Source organism: Pezoporus flaviventris, unplaced genomic scaffold (genome assembly GCF_033815535.1).
Source record: "Pezoporus flaviventris isolate CSIRO_AGI_PZ_B2104156 unplaced genomic scaffold, CSIRO_AGI_Pfla_v1 ptg000002l, whole genome shotgun sequence".
NCBI classification, from domain to species: domain Eukaryota; kingdom Metazoa; phylum Chordata; class Aves; order Psittaciformes; family Psittacidae; genus Pezoporus; species Pezoporus flaviventris.
This window is the reverse complement of record NW_026892550.1, coordinates 10,076,383-10,096,662: the sequence shown is the minus strand read 5'-3', so window position 1 is coordinate 10,096,662 and position 20,280 is coordinate 10,076,383. Positions and strand designations below refer to the sequence as shown.

The following is a 20,280-nucleotide window of genomic DNA, read 5'->3' as shown; positions in this document are numbered from 1 at the left end:
TTTATGGAGAGGCACCATCCACCAGCTTACTTTCTCTCCAGTGTGTCTTCCTCACCTCTTGGAAATGCAAGTATACCACAAAAGCTACCAAGAGTCATCCTTGCATTTACTTGGAGCTGTAAGAAGGCAAAAAAACCTTTAGAAGTGTAAAAATCTGGCTTAGGTGACAAGTAATGGGTGAAGATTTTCTCAAATCATACACAGCTTGAGTATCAAAGCTTCAGCAAACCTCAAATACTAAGAGTTTGACAGATATGGCCAGATACTCACCGGTGCTACCACCATTTAGATAATAAAATAAATAATAATTTTTAAATAATTAGGGAGGTTGGCAGTAAGCTTTCATTATCAGGAATTTAAGCTTCAGGACAAAATCAGCTTCAAGCAAGGTACTTGCTGAGCACCAGAACTGGGGCATCTTAATGGTTCCTTTAAGACATGCCTAAAGCTATGCTTGTATTTGTGATGATGAAGGTATGAGATTTGATGAAAGTTTTTCTCCTGTCTGGAGGTCTAATTCCCATGTGAATCTAGTTATGTTTAATCAGATATGAGGGCACTCTCCAGCTTTTCCCTTAGTAAAGCTACCTATTGCCTATTTCTTCCCAGGGCAAATTTAAGGAAATCAACAGAGAAATGCTCTCTCTAAAGACCCCATTCCTATTTGAAATCTGATTGAAATAGGCTTAGAAATTGCTAGGGAGCAATTTTCTCTCATGCAGCATGACTGCATAAAACTGGTGTCCAGGAAAAAACCAGTGAATTGATATTGTGTTGTAAAAATGCACTAGCTGTTCTGATTAAGATACCTATCTCATAATGCTGAGCAGGGTGCAAGTCAGCTCCAGCAGCCTTTGCTTAATCCCACTTCACATTAGCTTTTTTGCCCCTAAGTCTTTCTCAGCCTGAAATTTTCCCTGCCTATTTTCATACTTATACAGAATGCAATGCATCTGAACCTGAATGTTTCTCTAGAAACCCTGGTCGTTTCTCTATGTTCCCTCTTCCCAGGTGATTCATTCAGACAAGTGAAATACCTGTCACGCATAGGCAGAAAAAAACTACACGGATAAAGGTGAATCTGAAAAGAGTGAAGCCAACAGCCTGGCAAGACAAGCAACTTCCAGCTGCTTCTGCAGTTTTACTTCTCAAAGCCATTGACCTGAAAAGTTGAAGGGAAATCAGCTTCTTGGTGTTTGGGGGTCTTCTGTCTCATACTGTTCTAAAGGCCGCAGCCGTGAAATACAATATGTGCCTTCAGCTGGTGTAGGAAATTTGTGTGTCACCAGTGCCTGGTCTTACCGTCACAAATTCACTGCTTAAACCTTCTGCAGCACCTGCGATTGAGGGTGTTGTCAAAGATTTTATTGCAGGAGCAGCCCTTTGAAAACTCAGAATTTTTCAGGCTGTCATCCTACTCTGGCAAGCAATGCAAAATCAGACCTACCTGGCTTTGAGCAGGTATGGATGCTGCCAAAAAACAAACACACCACTTGTGGGGGAGCATCTCCACTCTGCATCAGGATGTGAACCAGGAAAGCCAGTGCAGGGCAGGACACAGTGTGTGTTTACCTGGTTGGAAGCACCTGTGTGTTTGCCATTTGCAACACTGTTCCATCTATTTCTTATATTGGTTGCTCATAAAGCTGCAAGAAATATGTTTGTGTCTCAGAGAATGTGCCCTGGGCTGGGCACCCATTTGCAGTGGTGGCTCTCTCCCTTGCAATGTGTTGGTCAGTTATAAGAACAAATGTTAAATACTAAAACATGTCTGGAAGACATTATATATACTCCTTTTGTTTATTCCACACTCTGGCTTAACTTACATATATGAGAGTCCTCCTTTTTACTCACTGAAATATCTCCTTTTGGAATGACCAATTTCCATACATCTGTATGTTATTTGTGAGTGTGGTAAAAACTTGCCCCTCACAGGTTATAAATTTTGTAGGTTTAGGGTTTCTTTGGCTTGTTTTTGTGTTTCTGGTGGGAGCGTTATTGGCTTCATGGTTTTCTTCAGCAGAGGCTGAAGTTATCCAAATAATGCACCGTGACTTTACTTCAAATCAAACCGATAAAATACATTTAATGGTATAAATATACCTGATAAAAATCCAAAGCCAATAAAGCCAGCCATAAATTATGTGAAAGGTTTCAGTTACCCCCTTCCTATCCTGCAGGCTCGTTATCTCAGATTTTCACAGCTGCTTTCATAGGCTGCTGTCATGCTGAATAATAGCTGTATGCCTGAGATTACCAGAGGAGTGTGCATTTACAGAGGTCCATTGAACTTCTGAAATGTATGAGACATCCACATACATTAATTGATACTGTGTGGGAGTACTATCAGAGTCAGAGGAAAGCAGTGGATGTCCTGATATCAATCTTATAGGTAAAGTAAAAATATCCCCTAGGGCTAAATTTGCTCCTGAGGTAGTTATACTCTAGCAGGAACAAATTTGTAGTTGGGTTTTCAAAGGTGTTCAACCCTTGTCTTCCTCGCACTCGTACTAAACATTGCTCTGAAACGAAATGGTATTTTGCAACTCATTCCTTTTTTAGTGCAGTTAAGGCAGTTTGTAAGTTTTTAAGCATCCAACCTTTTTCCTACCAAGGGTTTCACTGTCTATCAACAGGGTTTCACTAGTGGTGTCACTGCCTGCCCTTTTGATCCCAAGGAAGAATATCATGATTCCAGCATGAGCCTTCAGGCTTCTGTTTGTTCTGATAAGCAAGGATTGAGAGTGGACAAGTGAGGCTTCAAGGTGCTGAAATAAATACCATTTTGACAAGGTTTTCAGCTTGTACTAGGAGCACCGTGGCTGAGGAGATTAAGCACTGGGCTGCAAGTGGGTACTTGGGTTTTGGCTCTGTTCTGACATTAACGACACAAACAGCTAAAAAACCTTGGGAGATCAGGAAAGAAGTTACTGTCTCCAGCTGACTTCTACGTCTCTGTGCTCTCTGACTGGCTACCAGACTTGAGAGCTTCCAATAAAAGTGTTAATATAATAATTTCTTTGACTGTCAGTCAGAAACTCCTCAGGATGAGTTCAAGTTGTAGTTTTGGTTTGGTTGGTTGAAGGAGAGGTGGTGATGGTGTTGTTTCTGGTGCATTTTTCTGGTTTTTATTCTTTTGCTTGTTTGTTTTTAACTTGCCTGAAAAGGTCTGATCTGATGTGGAGCTCTGTGGGCAGATCTGAGGGGGAAGACACCTCCAGCCGTGGTTACAGACGGGGCAGCATCCCAACATTTCTGTCCCCTGGATGACTGATTCTTTGTTCAAGCCACACAACTCCCACAGGTTTTTGCATGCATAAACTGATGCAATGATGTCTGCTAATCTGGTAGAGTATGTGAGGCAGGAGTATGTAACAGCTCCTCTGATGTGTCAGGTACGCAGTCGGCCCTGAGAATCCCCAGTTATCCAGACTGGTTAATTTCAGTACTGAGACAGTACTGGGCCAACCTCCCAGATAGCATACGAGTGGTTTTGAACACAGCCTCTTCAAGAAGTTATAAAAACTGACACTGCAGCCACTGAGGTTTTGGATGGAGCAAGGAACGTACTTCCGTATAATTTCATATTCAGTAGTAGGAGACTATGACACTATGGTTGCTGCTGAGCTTTCTTTCAATGGGGCTAGCAACTTGAGGTTGTTTCTCTGAGGTTGATCCAGATGTTAAACCACCTGAGGACTTCTTTGTGCAAAAGTAAGGGCAAGAAGTGGGTTCTGCTCTGCACTGAGTAATGCAGAGGGTTTTATGAGGACAGCTTTTACTCTGAGTAAGGGATGGAAAGATTGTAGAGCCATATGGCAAACTAATAAGGCGTTCTAAATACAGTGTCTGCATTCAAGTAATGGCATCTAAAATATTTACTTTGATTGAATAATTGCATTAAATATAAGTATTAAAACTATTGAGGTGTATTATGTGAGTAATGGTCCAAAATCAGTTACTCTGCTGTAACAAGTCTAGATTTCACACTAGAAAATTGCCAGCCCAGCATGGTCAGTCTTTAAGCAGCACTTTGCCTTATACAATTGAAGTTAGCAGTTGGCTAGTCTGAAGCTCTGAGTCAGAAAGCTGTCCGTTATGATTTAGACCCTTTTAACACATGAGAGAGTAAACGCTAGGAGGCAAATTGATAGTTTACCAAGTCCATGTTTATACTCAGGGAGAGGGAAGTTGTTTTCTTCCATTTTGCTCCTAGAACAGCATCTACTCTGCTCCAAATAGAAGATCACTTGTCACTGTAGTTTGATTTCTGTTTTCTATTTAAACCATGACCTAGAAGAATTACTCACCTTTGAATTTATTTTTCAGAGGAAAGTGAAAATTAATATCATACTGCTGAGAAAGCAATTAATATTTCACTGAACAGTCTCAGTCCAAGGTTCTTGGAATATTATTTCAAAAATCATGTTCATTTTTTATTCAGCTCAGACTGTCACCCATTAAGCCTGCTTCAGCAAGGTGAAACTATCAATGTGTGTTATCAATCAAGTCATTCACACACATGAAATTTGGAAAGGTGTAAGATTTTAACTGCTTATGTTGTGATAGCCAATCAAAGTATTGTTTATATTGTGTGCATTGTATATGTCAAAATATATCCATTTTTATATATATTATTCTTTTTTCTTTCACGATCAGGCATTAATATCAGGAAGGAGAATGATGTCTGGCAGCAAGGTATCCTGCTGGACCTCAGTTAATGACACCAGAATCTATTATTTTATCTATGAAATCTCAGTCATTACAATAAAAGCCAATGTCATAGAATTATAGGATAGTTAGGGTTGGAAAGGACCTTAAGATCATCTAGTTCCAACCCCCCTGCCATGGGCAGAGACACCTCACTCCAGATCATGCTGCCCAAGGCTCTGTCCAATCTGGCCTTGGACACTGCCAGGAACAGAGCATTTAGCACTTCTCTAGGCAACCTGTTCCAGTGCCTCACCACCCTCACAGTGAAGAACTTCTTCATTATATCTAACCTGAACTTCCCCTGTTTAAGTTTAAATCCATTACCCCTTTTCCTATCACTATGAGCCGAATGAAGAGACCCTCTTCAGCATCCTTGTCACTGAGGTATGTTTTGCTACACCTATACTAGAGTGTATTGCTTTGCAAACCCTGCCATACTCCACAAACCTCTGATTCCCCTTACTGACATGTAGGGTCTCTGCCGAGATGCAAATAGGCTATGGAGAGCTCTAGCTAGCCAACTGCATGACTAATGTCAGGGTTTTCTTTCTTGAGAAATGTTTTGGACATGCCCACCTGAGCTTGATCATCCCATAATGCAAGTCCAAACCATGATGGCTTTATTTTTTATTTTATTTTCAGTTTGTCAAATTAACATTGGTACAGGGTATTTTTGTTGTTATTAATGACCAACTCTCCTCAGCAACATTTAGCTATGCATAGACAGTCAGCTCCTTACAGCTAACCAATCTTGCAAGGGTCACTTGCACGTCATTGCTTAAGTATACAGATTTGTTAATGTACGGCAAAGGCCAATTGAAGGGTCTAATGCGTTCATCTTGCTTCACTTTCCCCCTCACGAATTTTACAGTGGTTCAAAGCAGCCTAGGGAAGTTGGCAATGCTTCGAAGTAAGTACCAGCTGTGTAAGCTTCTTTATCAGCACATGGCAGTCTCACAGGTAGTGGTAGGCAAGTACACTACATGCTCTTCGGTTAGCTTCTTGCAAAGGAAGTGAAACTTAAATCAGTTCATCAGAAAAGAAATGCCACATTGTGCTATTTAGGACTTGTATCACAGCCACTCCAAGCTCTTCATTTTATGATTTAGTCTGATGAATTATCTTTATGATTAAATAGTATGTTCCATCAAAAATAATAACAGCTGCACTTTGTGCCAGCTATTCCAAGTGATAGACCTCAAATTGGCTATTTTACCATCGCCAGCATTTTCCAATACACCCTTCTGAAGCAAATTAAAATGGTCTGACCTTTAGAGGTCTGGAGTACTTATAGTTTAACTGTGAAGTTAAGTGATACTTATTAATACTAAGCAGATTTTTAGAAACCCTTCTTAAAAACATTTTATCTGATGTACAAAATCCTTTTTCACAGTACAAAGAAATAGTGAAAATTGGGTTCTGTGGTGGTTGCACTCTACACTGATATTCTCTTTTTATTTCAAGTTCATGAGCTATATTTCAAGGTACAGGTAAACTTCCACAAACAGGGTACATAATTAATAACCAGTTAAGTAAAATTTCAGTTTTTTATTTTATTTACAGATCTTTAGGGAAATATGTGTGCAATATGAGATACATCCTTTAATCATTTACACTGTAAAGCATTTGACTGCTAGGATAATTGCAGCGAGTAATTATATATATGAATCGATTTTTCTGAAGTTACTCTCTCACAAACTTATTTGGAGCTCCAAATATTGCTAAACCCACAGAACAGGAGTATGGATATTCCAGTGAGCTGCTGAGATGGATGCAGAACCACTAGATTTGCTTTCATGTTCAATTTTTAATTAGCTATTCTCAAGTACAGTTTTATTTTAAAGAGAAATAACCATTTATTTACTTCCTACAGTTTGCAGTGATACGGTATTACCAGAAAGATACAGTGCAAAAGCAGCTAAAGACAGAGCTCTGAAAAGGATTTTCAGGTGTCTTAGCAGAGGTGAAGAGCCCGTGCAGCTCATAATGAATGCCAAGAGAAAGAGGCTGTAAAGGTCCCATTGAGAATTTGGCCTTAAGAGCCCTTCATGGCCTCACTCAGATGCACTGTGAGAAGGTGGTTGGTTGAGTTTCATCAGCATTGCAGTATCATCAGGTGATTCATGTCAGCAGGGGCCTCAGGAATCTCTCTTCCAACCTCCTGCTGAAAGTGGGGTGAGCAGTGAATCTGGACCAGGTTACTGCTGTTGGAGGCACTCTTTTGGGCAGCTCTATTAAAGCAGTTCTGCATTACGACAAAGATGCTTGTTCATGGGGAGCTGCGAGGATGTGTAAGACCTGTGAACCGCATCACTTCTTCACTTGTCTTTGAATTCACTTTTGCTGGTAGAGCTGGTATCACAGTATCACAGTATGTTAGAGATTGGAAGGGACCTCAAAAGATCATCTAGTCCAATCCCCCTGCCGGAGCAGGAACACCTAGATAATGTTACACAGGAATGTGTCCAGGCATTATTTGGTTTAGATTCATAATCTAAAAGTACTGCTTCCACCATGGAAACTTCTAGTGCTTTCCCTCTAACTGAACATGGTAGTAATTACAGCTCTCAGCCAAAAGATTCTGCAGGATCTGTCCAAGTATTAAAACTACATATTTTCCTGAAAAGTCTTTGTTCAGTAGAAGCTGCTTGAGGAAAAATATCTGAAACTCTTGTTCTTATACACTCTCACTTTTGTTCACATGAATCAACTTTTGCAGGCAGAATCCTTGCACAGGGGTAAAAGATGTTAGTATTCTTCTCATCCTAATTCTGTTATAAGAGTGGATGTGTGCAGAAAGGGTGCACACAGCAGAGCTCTGTTGCACTGGCTCTAAGCTGTCAAGCTCAAATCTTATCACCCTTTAGAAGAACATACCCACAGCAGGCTGTAGGAGACCTGTCCAAGCTGAGCCTGAGATAAAATTCAAATAATAAGACTGCAGACAGTCTATTTCAATAACAATCCTAAAGAAATCAATGTAGAAACTTATCTTTCCTTTCAGATTTTTTCTCTGCTTTTATCCTAGCCAGTTTGCACTCTTGATTGGTTCTCATGACATAGTTATTTCTTACTGCAAAAACTAATGTTATGTTCTGTATTTCAGAGCTCTAGTTCTTCAAAGCTTGACTAACCCCATCACTAGGAGTATCTGCTGTCTTTATGCAAAATCACACTATGTTTCTGAATGAACAGTCAAACTCTAAGAGTCTGTACAGCCTGGAGTCCTTCATTTGCACCTAATGTCTCAGTGCAAAAAGGTTTTTGGACACATTAAGCACAAGCCTAGTGTGAGATTGGTATTTTTATAGTCTTGTCAAACTGGGGAGAGTTTTTTGGGCTTCATTAGGGTTGAGATTTCTGTAGGTAGAATACTGTAAATCATATTGCACCTCCTGTCAGCCCTCCCTCATCTTGCAAAGTGGATGCTTATAGCTGATTAAAAGAGAGCTGAATGGAGCTGACTGAATGAGGAGAGGCAGTCCTGCTTGACTGCAAAGTAATACTGCTAAAGCAGGTGAAAAGGGTCCATTTGCTTTAAAAACCATTAGCCTGACTGCTCATTTTCTAATCTAAGGATGCCGTCAGGTTAAGGTGAGAAAACAGCTTCAGAACACTAGGGCCAGTGGGCAAAAGGAATAATTTTCTACTGGTCTGCTTAATGTGGGATGAGTTGACCTTGAAGCTTTTAGACAAGCAAATGAAATAAAAATGGATAACTCAGTCAGTAACTAGCAAAATGTCTACACCATTCTGGCAGTGTTATAGGTTGCATCAATACGGTATTTTCAGCTTTACCTCACGGAAATCAGATAGTGATCTGTCACATTATTGCAATGCTAAAGCTATAAAAAAAAGAGTGAAACCAAAATTATACCTTATACCTCAGTAAAAAGGTCACAAAGGCTATTTCTGTAATGTGCTATTATACATCATCTAGGCACAGTGGGCAAAACCCATAACAAATGGGGCTTAATAAAGCAAACCTTTACTATGGTGATATTCAGAATATTAGAATATTAGTTTGGTGTCTGATGTACAGTTTAGGTGCATTGACCCACTAAAGTAACACAAAACCTCCTGGCTACCCTCTCAGCACCTATCTCCATGACACACTGCCTGCATGTAAATTGTGTCACCAAAGATCCACAGTAGCACGCAAGGAAGGTCTGAAATACATCTGAAGATAGAGCATGCCAAGTGAAGCTGTGTTGTCTGGAGGTGAAGCATAGCTAACTCCGTGTGATGACTTCTATGGCGTTATTGATTCATGCTATACCGGGTCACAGCACAATACCTATACCTTACCTATACCTATTTTCCCTAGTCTTCCTTCCTATCTAACTCTTGAATGCCAAAATCCTCTATTAGGTTTGGCTATTCAAGGCTTTCTGAAGTCGTCTAGAGCTGTAAATTGTTAGGTTGCAATCCGTAATGCAAGGACTTCATAAACTCTGAAAGGAATGCTTTTTCTTTAATTAAAGGTGCTCCTCTAAATACCATAAAAAATCCCACTGCCAGTTGGAAGTAAGCATGAACAAATTACATTATTCATTGCAGTATGCCCATTAGAAAGTGATGCAATGGTAATCAGGTAGTAATGTGGTATATTAGATTTGGTACCTTGGGCAGAAGAGGCTCACATGGTAATAGCAGTCAACCATGATGTTGTGGTTGGTGATAGCATTGTTTAGAAAAACCCAAGGGAAAGTGTGGTTTTCACAAAGTGTATTGAGATTCTGCTGTGAAACAATTAGAAAAGCATGACTGACTTTTCATTTAATTTCATTTCATATGATTTTATTTATTGATGGTATTTTGAAGAAGCAATAGCAGCATTATTTAGTATGTTTTTCTTGCTGAAATTAATCAACTGTATCTTTGTTTTGAAAAGATCTCCCCACACCCTCCCTGGAAAGTTATTTTTATGTAATTCATCACTTTATTGACTGTGTTTATTTCTAGTCATGACAGTGTTTCTTACAGCATACAGTGTAAGATATGTACTTGTGTAAATACATACTTGTGTTTAATTGCTATTTTCTCATGTTGAATACCTTTATTATCCATCTGATTAATTCTATCCAAATGTAGAATAAGGATGAGATTTACCATGTTCAACACCTTCATCAGTCACAAAGAATCACATTGTTTGCAGATATTTTTCCCATAAAATATTTTCATTACCAGGTATTAAGTAACATATAAAATTATTGAATTCAGAAAAACCCTGACCGTTGAAAGTCTTTTGCTGCCAGCAAACCTACATACTGAAGCTGCATCCTGAAAATGCTGTGCTTACAAATGTATTTCATTCCAGTTAATCACATCCTTATTCATTTTTCAGCTGTTAACATTAATGATCCATAGTATAACCTTAATATAATATTTTTTTGTTTGATTTGATTATTGATTTAGCTCCAGAAGTGTTCCAGGCCTTTATGGATGGAGGTCCAGGATACTCATACCCAGTAGACTGGTGGTCGCTAGGAATTACAGCATATGAATTGCTGAGGGGTTGGGTAAGAATGATGGGTTTTGATGTTGTTACTTAACACACTGACTGACAAAAGACCCCAAGTTTGCAGTGCCCCTGAGCACACCCTTCAGGATAAAATCTGAGTGGATGGGGCTCTGGTCAGGAATGCTGTCCTGGGTCTTTCCCAGCTGAAAAGATTCTTGGGAAAGTTTCACCCCATTTCCAATTACATTTGCCTGTGTTTGGCTAAAGAAAGCCCTAATGTTTAATGGCTTCTCCACAATGCTGAATTGGTACTTGACAATGGTACTTTTTTCCCAAATAGAAGTTGAGATACTTTAGGTTTTATTATATCTTTGATTCTCTTAGCTAATACCTTAAAAGAGCTAATGCAATATCCTAAGATGTTTGGCCCAACTACAGGCAATGCTTATCTGCCAGTATACTTGTTACTTATCTAATCAATTATGTGAATAATCTGAATGAAAAATCTTCCTGAGCATGGTCAAACATCACAGAAGATAATAGAAAATTCTTTTCCATTTTGGTTCAAAGGATTGAAGCTGGTTGCTTAAATATTTACTATCCCTATGGAAAACAGTAATTTAGATACTATTTCAGGATAATGACATAGCTAAAGTAGCTGGTGTTTTTTAATTATTATTATTATAATTCCTATCTTAGAGTATTTCATTGCATTGCAGTATGCATTTTTAAAGAGAGGAGTGATTATTATCATATGACATTAACTCAGTACTACTACACTCTTCTGTTGTGCACTTTGGAATGTGAGACAATCCATCTCACAAAGATCTCAGTTTCATTTAGGATGATAGGCAAAGAAAACTAGAAATAAAGAACAATTGTTATTCCCATTTTTGGATGGGAAACTTCATTTCATAGGGTCTGCACACTGTTACTTCAATCCAGAAGCCATATTTTTCAGAGGCGTAAAACTTGGTCAATCTATTTTGTATTTCCATAGAAATGGCAGAAGCCAAGCTCCTGATGCTAAGAACTCTCCCATGCCAAATTTCAGTGCCTGCTCTCAAAGCACAGGGGTATTAAAACCCTTAAGAAAAGGGTTTCTCCACATCATTCTGAAAATCTACTGAGTTTTTAAGCTGACAGCTGACATTATTCCCAGGATGGAAGATTTTAACCTGAACAGTTAAGACCTGAACAGTTAAGACCTGAACAGTTAAGTGATAAACATAATACATCCTCAACCCTAGCCACAGACAGTAGTACTAGCTACACATATAATAAATTAAATGAAAAGCCTGCTGGTTTTTTACCAACCCTTTCACCAGTGAGTGTCTCCAAGAAAGCAGCACAATGAATGATTGTGTAATGAAAGCTGAACTCCCAAGGCTAATCATCAAAGATCACTTTAATGTGACAAAGTCACTTTACTAAATGAAAAATTATACTGAATGGTATCCATTTGCCAAGATCCATACAATCTTTTCTGAGTAAATCGATCTGTCTACAGACAAAGCAAAGTTGAGACTGAATCTGTCCATGCCCCAGTTGAGGAAGCCAGCTGCTTGTTTTCTCCTGAAGAATGGTTCTTGCTCACTGAGCAAGCCGGAGGGTGGCTTTGCAGCCCGTGCCTTTGTATGGATTAGGAAAAGGTATATTTTTTTCCTGAATTCTATTTCTAAACTTTTCTAGTCCAGACAAGGCCTCAGCGAGCAATAGCAATGACAAGAGAAGTAGTGGTGGGTTAAGGGAAGGTGCTTAACCAGAGGCATGTTGCTGTCTGCAAAAACTGCGAGTTCCAGAGCTCCATCTGCTGCAGCAGCCCTGTGCAGATGGCTGCAAAGAAGCAGCTTGTGAGTACAAGGTTTCAGGCTAAACCTGCAGGCAGGCAGCTCCTTCCTCCTCCACACTTCTGCAGCACTTTGCTCAGCAGCAAGGATGCCCCATTGCCACAGAGCAGATAGGTGGGTGCTCAGTGCAGCCCACCAGCTTCTGCTGCAGAAAGAGGAGTGTGTTGTACTGGGCAGAGCCACCCAGATACAACTTCCTGCATGGTGCATGCTAGTGCATGGGGAAGGCAGGAGGGAAGGAAAGAAGGAGTATTAGAAATGAGAAGCATCATAAATATCAACCGTTTTCCAGTTTTGAGCAGTGCATAGTACATGACACTGCCTGCTGAATTTGAAAGGAACTTAGTAAGAATAAGCTGCTTTATACCGAGCTGCATTTTTGTTTTGTTTGCTGTTGTGAGATGGAAGGGTCCTCAGAGGAGGCTCAGGGTGATCAAGGCATTGCAGCCATTCTCGCTACTACCAGGCAGTCAAGACAGCACATTGCTGGAAACAGGGCTGTAGCTACAGGAGTAGGTTGTGTCTGGTACAGAGCTGTCAGGACTATTTTTTGTTTATCTACAGCAGCGCTAGCATTCCTCAATATGTCGCAAGCACGTTTCTTTCCTTAGCCAGTTTCTAATAAGAGCCCTAATGAGAAAAAAATGTAAATCAGAAAGCTTTGCATCAAGTCCATGGAATTAAACTGCATGATAGAAAACATGACACATATCAGTCTGTTCCTAGGGTATAGACCACTGCTAAAATATTATAGTAACTGTATATACTATGCCCTCAGAATAGACAAGGTGAAGGAAAGAGGTTATAGTTGGAATTCTTCAACTTTGGCTTTCACTGCAATGTCAACAGTTTACCACAAACTTCATGAACAAAAGCAAACCAGATTTTATTTTTATTTCAAAATAGTAGGGTTCTGAACCTCAAGAGGATTAAGTAGCTGGAAAATATGGGAGATATAGGTGTGAATTCCCTATAAAGCCCAAATTTACAATGGCCATATATAATTCAAGATAATATTAAAAATCTCTGCAAATCTCAAAAAAATCAAGACTGTAGAATGCCAATAATCTTTAAAATAAGGTAGGTTTTTAAGGATTTTTCACTGAAGGGAAAGGCTTGGTCAGAAACATTCTTAACAGAAAAACCTTCAATGATTCATTATTCCTTAAAGTTGCTATTTTTAGAGCTAAACCACCATTTACAATGATTGGTGTAAATTCTGGCTCAATAATCATATTGGTCATACGGTTGCATGAAGTCTAAATCAGCAGTAGGTTACTTCCTGACAATAAACAGAATGTTAACCTTTCATTTTTAATAGCTGGTTTAGGGCAGCATCACTGCAGGAAGGGAAAAACGTATGACAGACTATTTCAAATGACAGTTTTGAACTTCATTCAGGAAAATTATGTATTTAGAGCAGGCAATTAGGTCCTATTGAATTCATATGGACATGATAGAGCTAAATGACAACAAACTAACTGAATGTGAATCAGAGCAAAAAGATTTAAGCAATTGGATTTATCTTTAGAACATCTCAATTCTTTGGAATGAATTTAGTTTCATACATATGTTCAAAGTTAAACATGTGCATGAATCTTCTCAAACTAAGAATATTTTTTAGTCCTTTATGAAGAGTGGTTCTAATTCATTATTAGGTTAGATAGCTGACATCTAGAGATAGTCTTAAATTATAATCTTCTAGCAGTACGTGGTAGCAAAAGTCAAGGGATGATTCAGTTCTTAGTGAAGATAATGAGTGTCTGCCCTTTGCTGTTGAAGGTATTAGATTAGAAGGTGACTCTGTGTCGTGCATGAATTGTGATGCATCAATTTGCACACTGCCGCTATGACGGCATTTGGCTGCAGATCTCATACCATGCATTTGTCACCAGCCGAGTACAACTTAATTCACAAACAATCCACATTCTATCCTTGTTTAAAAAAATACATCAAGTATCATTCTAACAACTTGGTTCGCAAATGCAGGTCTTTAAAAATATGTGCACAATAATTAATAAGAATACAAATTTATATGCAGTACTCGTATTTCCAAAAGCCACATTTAGTAAAAGGTAAATCACAGTGATCTTCATGGACAAAGGACTGTAAAGCCTGGACCTTCTCTTCAGCTGTAGAAGAATTTAGGCACTGCAAATACAGGACATCAGGTCCTGTGCGAATTTTAGTTTTAATTTTAGAGTTAATTTCAGATTTCTAAAAGAGCAAAGGCAAAGGGCTGGGATTTGGAGTCTACTTTTCTTACTCTGGTTCTTACACAGATTTTTGTAAGCATTTTTATATTTCTCTATCTACTAAGTAAAATCAGGATGACAAATCTCCCTTCAGCCACCACTTCACCACCTTGTCCGTTTAGATCACAAGAGTATAATCCGCATTTCAGATAGAATGCCCCAGGAACAAAATTCTTCAGTCTTCCCATCTGAACTTATACTTCTTTTCATGAGAGAAAAAATTGCAGAGGAAACATATCTATGAGTATCTACATTCATTACAGCAGAAGAAAAACACACACACAAAGAAGGATTAGCCTCAAAATTGTTATAAAACGTTTTGATGTTTTTGCTATTTCCAGCATAAACAACACCAAGCTCGGGAAAATGTAATTGTCTACATTCTTTTATCCATTTGTGCTGACTTGATATTGATTTAACTTTATCTCAGAGACCCTATGAAATTCATTCAGCCACCCCTATTGATGAGATACTGAACATGTTCAAGATAGAAAGAGTTCACTACTCATCTGCATGGTGCAAGGGCATGATAGCACTACTGAAAAAGGTAAGAAAGCTACAAACACTTCTGTCCTGTCTTCTGTCTTCTTCCGGAAACCCCTCCAACAATGCAGAGACATCAAACAAGCACACACGTTAAGTAGTCAAAATGTCAAGGTTGGGAAGGCAGGGCTTATTCCTAGATTTTCTGATTGTGAATGGTGCAGTATTTACTTTGGGGATCAATAATTTCTACTCTGTACCCTGGCCAAAATCTCTCCAGCCCTGGTTTTATATATTGGAGAGGGAATGAAGGACCACTCTGCACATTGAATGTCTGCTACAATTTCTAGCCAGGGAGCTTAGAAGTGAAAAGGGCTCTATTTTTCCCTGCTCTATGCTGCTATAGTTGCAACAACTAAAGTTGAGCCACCTTTCTGTAAATGTTACTACACTACAAGATGGAGCTTTTCTGAATGTATCATGACCCTGCAAACCATTTTCTCCCTGAAATCCCAGGTTTTTTATTTTGTTTAATTTTCTGGCTGTACTGCTATGATCATCTGTCTCTCTTAGGTATTTCAGATCATCAATACTGTTATTTGAGCAGGAAATATTTGTGAATTGATGAATAGAGGAATAGAAGATCAATTTCTTTTGTAGCAATGGGCAATCTATTTTTGATAATGGTTAATCTTAATTGCTGCTAGGATGCCAAGTGTAACTATATAGTCCAATGAATTTAAGATGAAATACAAATTGTTGTGTGGCATTGAACTGTGATGTTTCATGTTGCTTGGACTCTTGTGTAGTTGTAAACAGACTTTTGTTACTAATACATTTATATGCTTCATGGCTGCAACAGCCATCTGGTGGCAATTAAATCATATTCGTATCCTATGAGTTATCACTTTTATTTTTTTTAGACTGGGTCTTCCAGGAACCGTTAGAAGATTCCCTAGCCATTTCCTTACTCAGAGTGTGTCTTATACAGTTTATGCATGTGATGCCTTTACCTTTTTATATGGCATATCACCTCTTAGAAAATGCCTTGTGCTTGCTCACAGCTCCTCACTAAGGACCCGGAGTGCCGTCTTTCAAGCCTTGCAGACATCCAAAGCTCTCCATACCTAGCTGATGTCAACTGGGATGCTGTTCTAGAGAAAGCTGTGACCCCAGGCTTTGTTCCTAACGTAAGTCAGTATTTCAGGTCAACTGTGTTTGCAAATTCTGACTTTAATTACCACTGCTTGTTTACTTGTTTACACTTGCATTTATTGCTCTTCCGTGATTTACTTCTCAAAGAAGCTTCACTGTGGATTCTACTTTCATTTACTCAGCCACAGCTACTGGAAAATTTGGCCCATTTTATCAGATCACAACAAAAACTCATTAACCTTGGTTCATGCTTTGTTCCCTTTCAAATAAAAACCCATTTTCCAGGCTTCACATTTAAGCTGTTAGAGCAAATGGTTGTGGAGCCAAACAATACCAAGATGATGGTAGCTGCTGTGAAAGTCGGGTATCTGATTAACATTTGCAAAACTTTTTAATACCCCAGTGTGCTGTTTCTTTTTCACTTAAAGAACACTGTTCCAAAAGACTGACCTATTTTCTTTGTGACGTATTCCTAACCTAAAACATTAAGATTCTGCGAGGAAATCTGGTGGTTTCTCTTTTTACCGTGGTCCTATTTTGTTGGTATTTTCTGGATATTTCTATTTTGATCATACACAAATAGATACAATTAAAAAGCAATGCCTGTGGTGTTAACATGCTTCTCCACTTTGTTCACTCATACTGTACCATAATTTTTCTCATAACAAATTTGCAGCATAAAAATGTCTGATAACATTTTGTTTATGCAACCATAAATAAGGAGTAGTAAGAGGGTATAGCTAAACCCTGTCCTCTTGCACGTTAGAGTTCTTGCTAAATATGATGGGGACAGGATTCAGCCTTGCAGAAGCTGAGAGCAAGAATGCATTGCTTAATGGAGCAAAGGCAGCCAGGCAGGTTGCCAGGACAGTGTTGACAGTATTTGCTGTGCTTCTTGGCACCTGACCAGAGCCTTTCCTGGAAGCAACATTCTGCAGGAGAAGAAAGCTATGGGTGGGCAAGCAGGGCCTCCCGCTGTGAGCCTGGGGAAAGACCAGGAATATAGCAGGTAACTAGTGCAACAGCTGAAGAGAAAGGTTGGCCCCTCTTAGGCACTTTAAAGCAACATTCACTGGGGCGAAACTGCAAGGCCAGGACTCCTTCCCTCTCACTCAACACCTCTGTGATCTGAGTAGCTGCTATGCCATGCTGGGCCCTTCCCTTATGCTCTTTCAGGCTGCTATCCTAATCAAAGCACTGCAGAACAAAGTTCCTTCCTGGGCTGGTGGACAATGAGCTCCATTCACCCCGTGGTGTGGATCTACAAGACGAACGAAGACTGCTTTTCCTGTTTTCGTACTTTCTAAGTTAGATCTGCTGTCTGAGATATTGGAGGTGTGCCCTGACTCCTTCTCAGACAAAGCTCAACAGATTATTTAGACCTTCTATTCTTAGATGAAAATTTCATCCAGTTGTCAGCATGTGGGAAACTTCACAATCCTGCTTTGTATTTTGAAAGAGGGATCCCATACCCAAAGGTACAACATACCTGAGGATCCAGAGGAGTCCCAGACTCTGCAAAGCCCATATGTGCACAGGTACACGTCTTAGGACTTAAAGTAAAGAGAGAGGACTTAAACCTGCTTCACTGAAACCAGCTACTGAAACCTGCGTATAGCAAGTCTGTTCTCTGCTCATGTTGCTGCTCCAGTGTTTTCCTTTCCCCAGATATCTCCTTGGTCCCCTCCTTGCTCCCAGTCACACTTGAATTCATAGGGCCATATCTTCCATCTTAACTCTTCTCCCGAGAACTGGATTCAAGCCAGCTTCAGTCCCGGAGTGAGTCCAGGTAATGGGATGCGTGCCACCCTGCTAAGCCTGCTTCCCAAGCAGTGACGTACGGCAGTTTGGCTGTGATAATAGGATCTAATAAAGGGACTGCAAGTTTTGTACATCCAGCTGGCTTACACCCAGAGCTGGAGCACAAGAAGTGTGTGGTACTTTGCATCTATAACCCTAACTCCTTAATTCACAGTTCTCATGTAGCTCTCTGCTTCTTTTCATCTGGATTTAGATTGTTCTGAGGGTACCTGACTACTGAGAAAGTACAAAGAAGTTTCCTGTTTTCTTAAGAATGGTAAAAAAAAAAAAATTAAATGTTATTTCAGAAGCAATTGTGCAACCAGTGTGTCTGGGGCTCCTCTATTAGCCAAATGGCTTGTCTTTGTCTCTGATCTTGACAGTGGTGAATGTCATGGAGACTGAGAAAAGACTAAGTTCTCTTGAAATACTTTCAACTGTCATCCATTAAACATCTGTCAGACAGCAATCCTTTTCATTTGGATTCACCTTATTTGTGTTTTGGCAGGAACTTATAATATTGGAGGCAAAATAATATTCTACATTTAAAAGGAAATAAAAAGTTACTTTTATTTACTCGGATTAATCTGAAAGTCTCGTTACAAGCCCTACCAGGCACTTCAGGACAGGGGTTGATATTGCAGGGTTTGCTCCTCCTGCTTGATCAGGTGTACTAGGAAAAACAGTGAGAAGGCAAGAGTCAAGGTGTCTTGCTCGAGCACATTTCTTTATTATAATAAAGTTTACTATTTCATAAACATAAATACCTGTTTTGGCCAGGTATTTTCTGAGAACTCTTTTCTCTGTTGCACCAGTAAAACCTTTACCTAACTGAGACCATGCAATAGCATCTCCCTTGGTTTTCAGGCTTTGGTGAGAGGGTGAATTTAGCCCAGCACATGCTGGGATTTGGGGATAGCTGTATGACTAGAGAGTTTTATACATTTTGGCAGCACGTTGTTTTTGTAAGGAGATTGCCTGCCTTCTGCAGGCTGGAGGACACATGGGAGGCTTGTGGTAGGAAGGTGCGATCATTTAATTTCTCCCTGTGTAGTTTGATTCCATAAACATTGTTTTTACATAACAAGCACATGTGTTTCTTTCTGCTTTACTTATTTCTATTCAGCTTGGAGTTACAGATTGTTAATAGTTTTTCTTTTGTATGTTAGAGATTTGATAAAGGAAGCAAAAAGTTGCTTCAATATTTTTTGTTTTCATTTTTAAAGCTTCAAAATTAAAGTTACATGTTAAAGTGCTCAAACAAATCTTAAAACTGTACATGCTCAAAACAAGGAACTGATTGGTTAAATGTAAACAATTATTTATTTATAAATAAGTATAAATAAACCATAAACTTCCATTAGTTAAGACAAAAAATAAACTTTACTAAACCCGACTGGATAGTATGCAGGAAAAGGCATCAGAAAGCTTAATATTATACTTTGAGTATACAGACTTAGCTATGAATGAAATGATGGAGTGATCTCTAAATCAAATGTTTCATCGTAGGACACCACAAGTTATACAAGTGATTTCTGACGTGGTTTTACTGCTTAGTATCTTTGGTTACTAAATATGTGCCATTTATATATGACTTATCTTGGTACTTTCACCTTGCCAGTGACAATGGTGTGATTGAACTCTCAGAAGAAAACAGGCTGCCTTTCAGATCTTCCATTACAAAATCCACATGGTTTGCACAGTTTATTTTTCTGTTTTGAGAGAATGAGAAGAAGAAAGGAGCACAGGTTATACTGATCTTAAGGAGCAGCAAAACCCTGACCCAGTAATTAGGATGCCAAGTTGTGAATTCAACCATAGCTTTTCTGGCCTTACCCTAGTTCTTACCCTTGAATAGGAGAGGAAGAGCTCAATTCTAAATGTTGTCATGAGATGGTTTTACTGCACTAACAAATAGAATTTAAAAAAAAAACCTCAAGGCATGAACTATGCTCCTGTAAACTTTTATGCTGAAAAGATCTGAAAGAAGCAAGAACCTGAAAAGAATTAAAGAAGAATCTGAAAAAAATCAAGGAAGGAAATAACCATATAAAAATGATGTTTCCAATCAACCTGCTTGGAAAGGGCTTCCTGATACAACAAAGATTTGTTTCAAGCATCATAAATTAATATAAAAATTGAGAATTTAGAATATTTAAGTAATGCCAGTAAGAGGTAAGAAAAAGCATAGTAAATTGAAATGAAGCACACGACTGGGAAAAGCCAGCACGGATTCACCAACAGCCAATTGTGCTTGACAAATCTGATATCCTTCTGTGTTAAAGTAACCCGCTCAGTGGCTGTGGGGTCAGCAGTGGACATTGTCTACTTGGATTTCTCCAATGCTTTCAATACAGTCTCCTCTAACCTTCTCCTAGAGAAACTGATACATTATGGTCTAGACTATTGCTCTGTGTTGTGGTGGAGACTGTCTGACCAGCTGCACCCAGAGGGTGAGGGTAAATAGCAACTTTTCAAACAGGAAACCTGTCAGCAGTGTGGTCCCCAGGGGACTGACTTTGGGCCCAGTCTGTTTAATATCTTCATAAGTGATCTGGAA

The 20,280-nt window shown here is 39.2% G+C and overlaps 2 protein-coding genes across 2 annotated transcripts in view; one reads left to right on the top strand and one right to left on the bottom strand.

Annotated features, from left to right (window-relative positions):
• Positions 1–20,280, bottom strand: part of EVC2 (EvC ciliary complex subunit 2) — a 437,493-nt gene that overhangs the window by 288,085 nt on the left and 129,128 nt on the right. The window lies entirely within an intron of this gene.
• Positions 1–20,280, top strand: part of STK32B (serine/threonine kinase 32B) — a 161,479-nt gene that overhangs the window by 122,134 nt on the left and 19,065 nt on the right. The window contains exons 7-9 of the mRNA XM_061468967.1: positions 10,132–10,235; positions 14,713–14,829; positions 15,830–15,955. Coding sequence (XP_061324951.1) covers positions 10,132–10,235; positions 14,713–14,829; positions 15,830–15,955 — 347 coding nt within the window. The remainder of the gene's footprint in view (positions 1–10,131; positions 10,236–14,712; positions 14,830–15,829; positions 15,956–20,280) is intronic.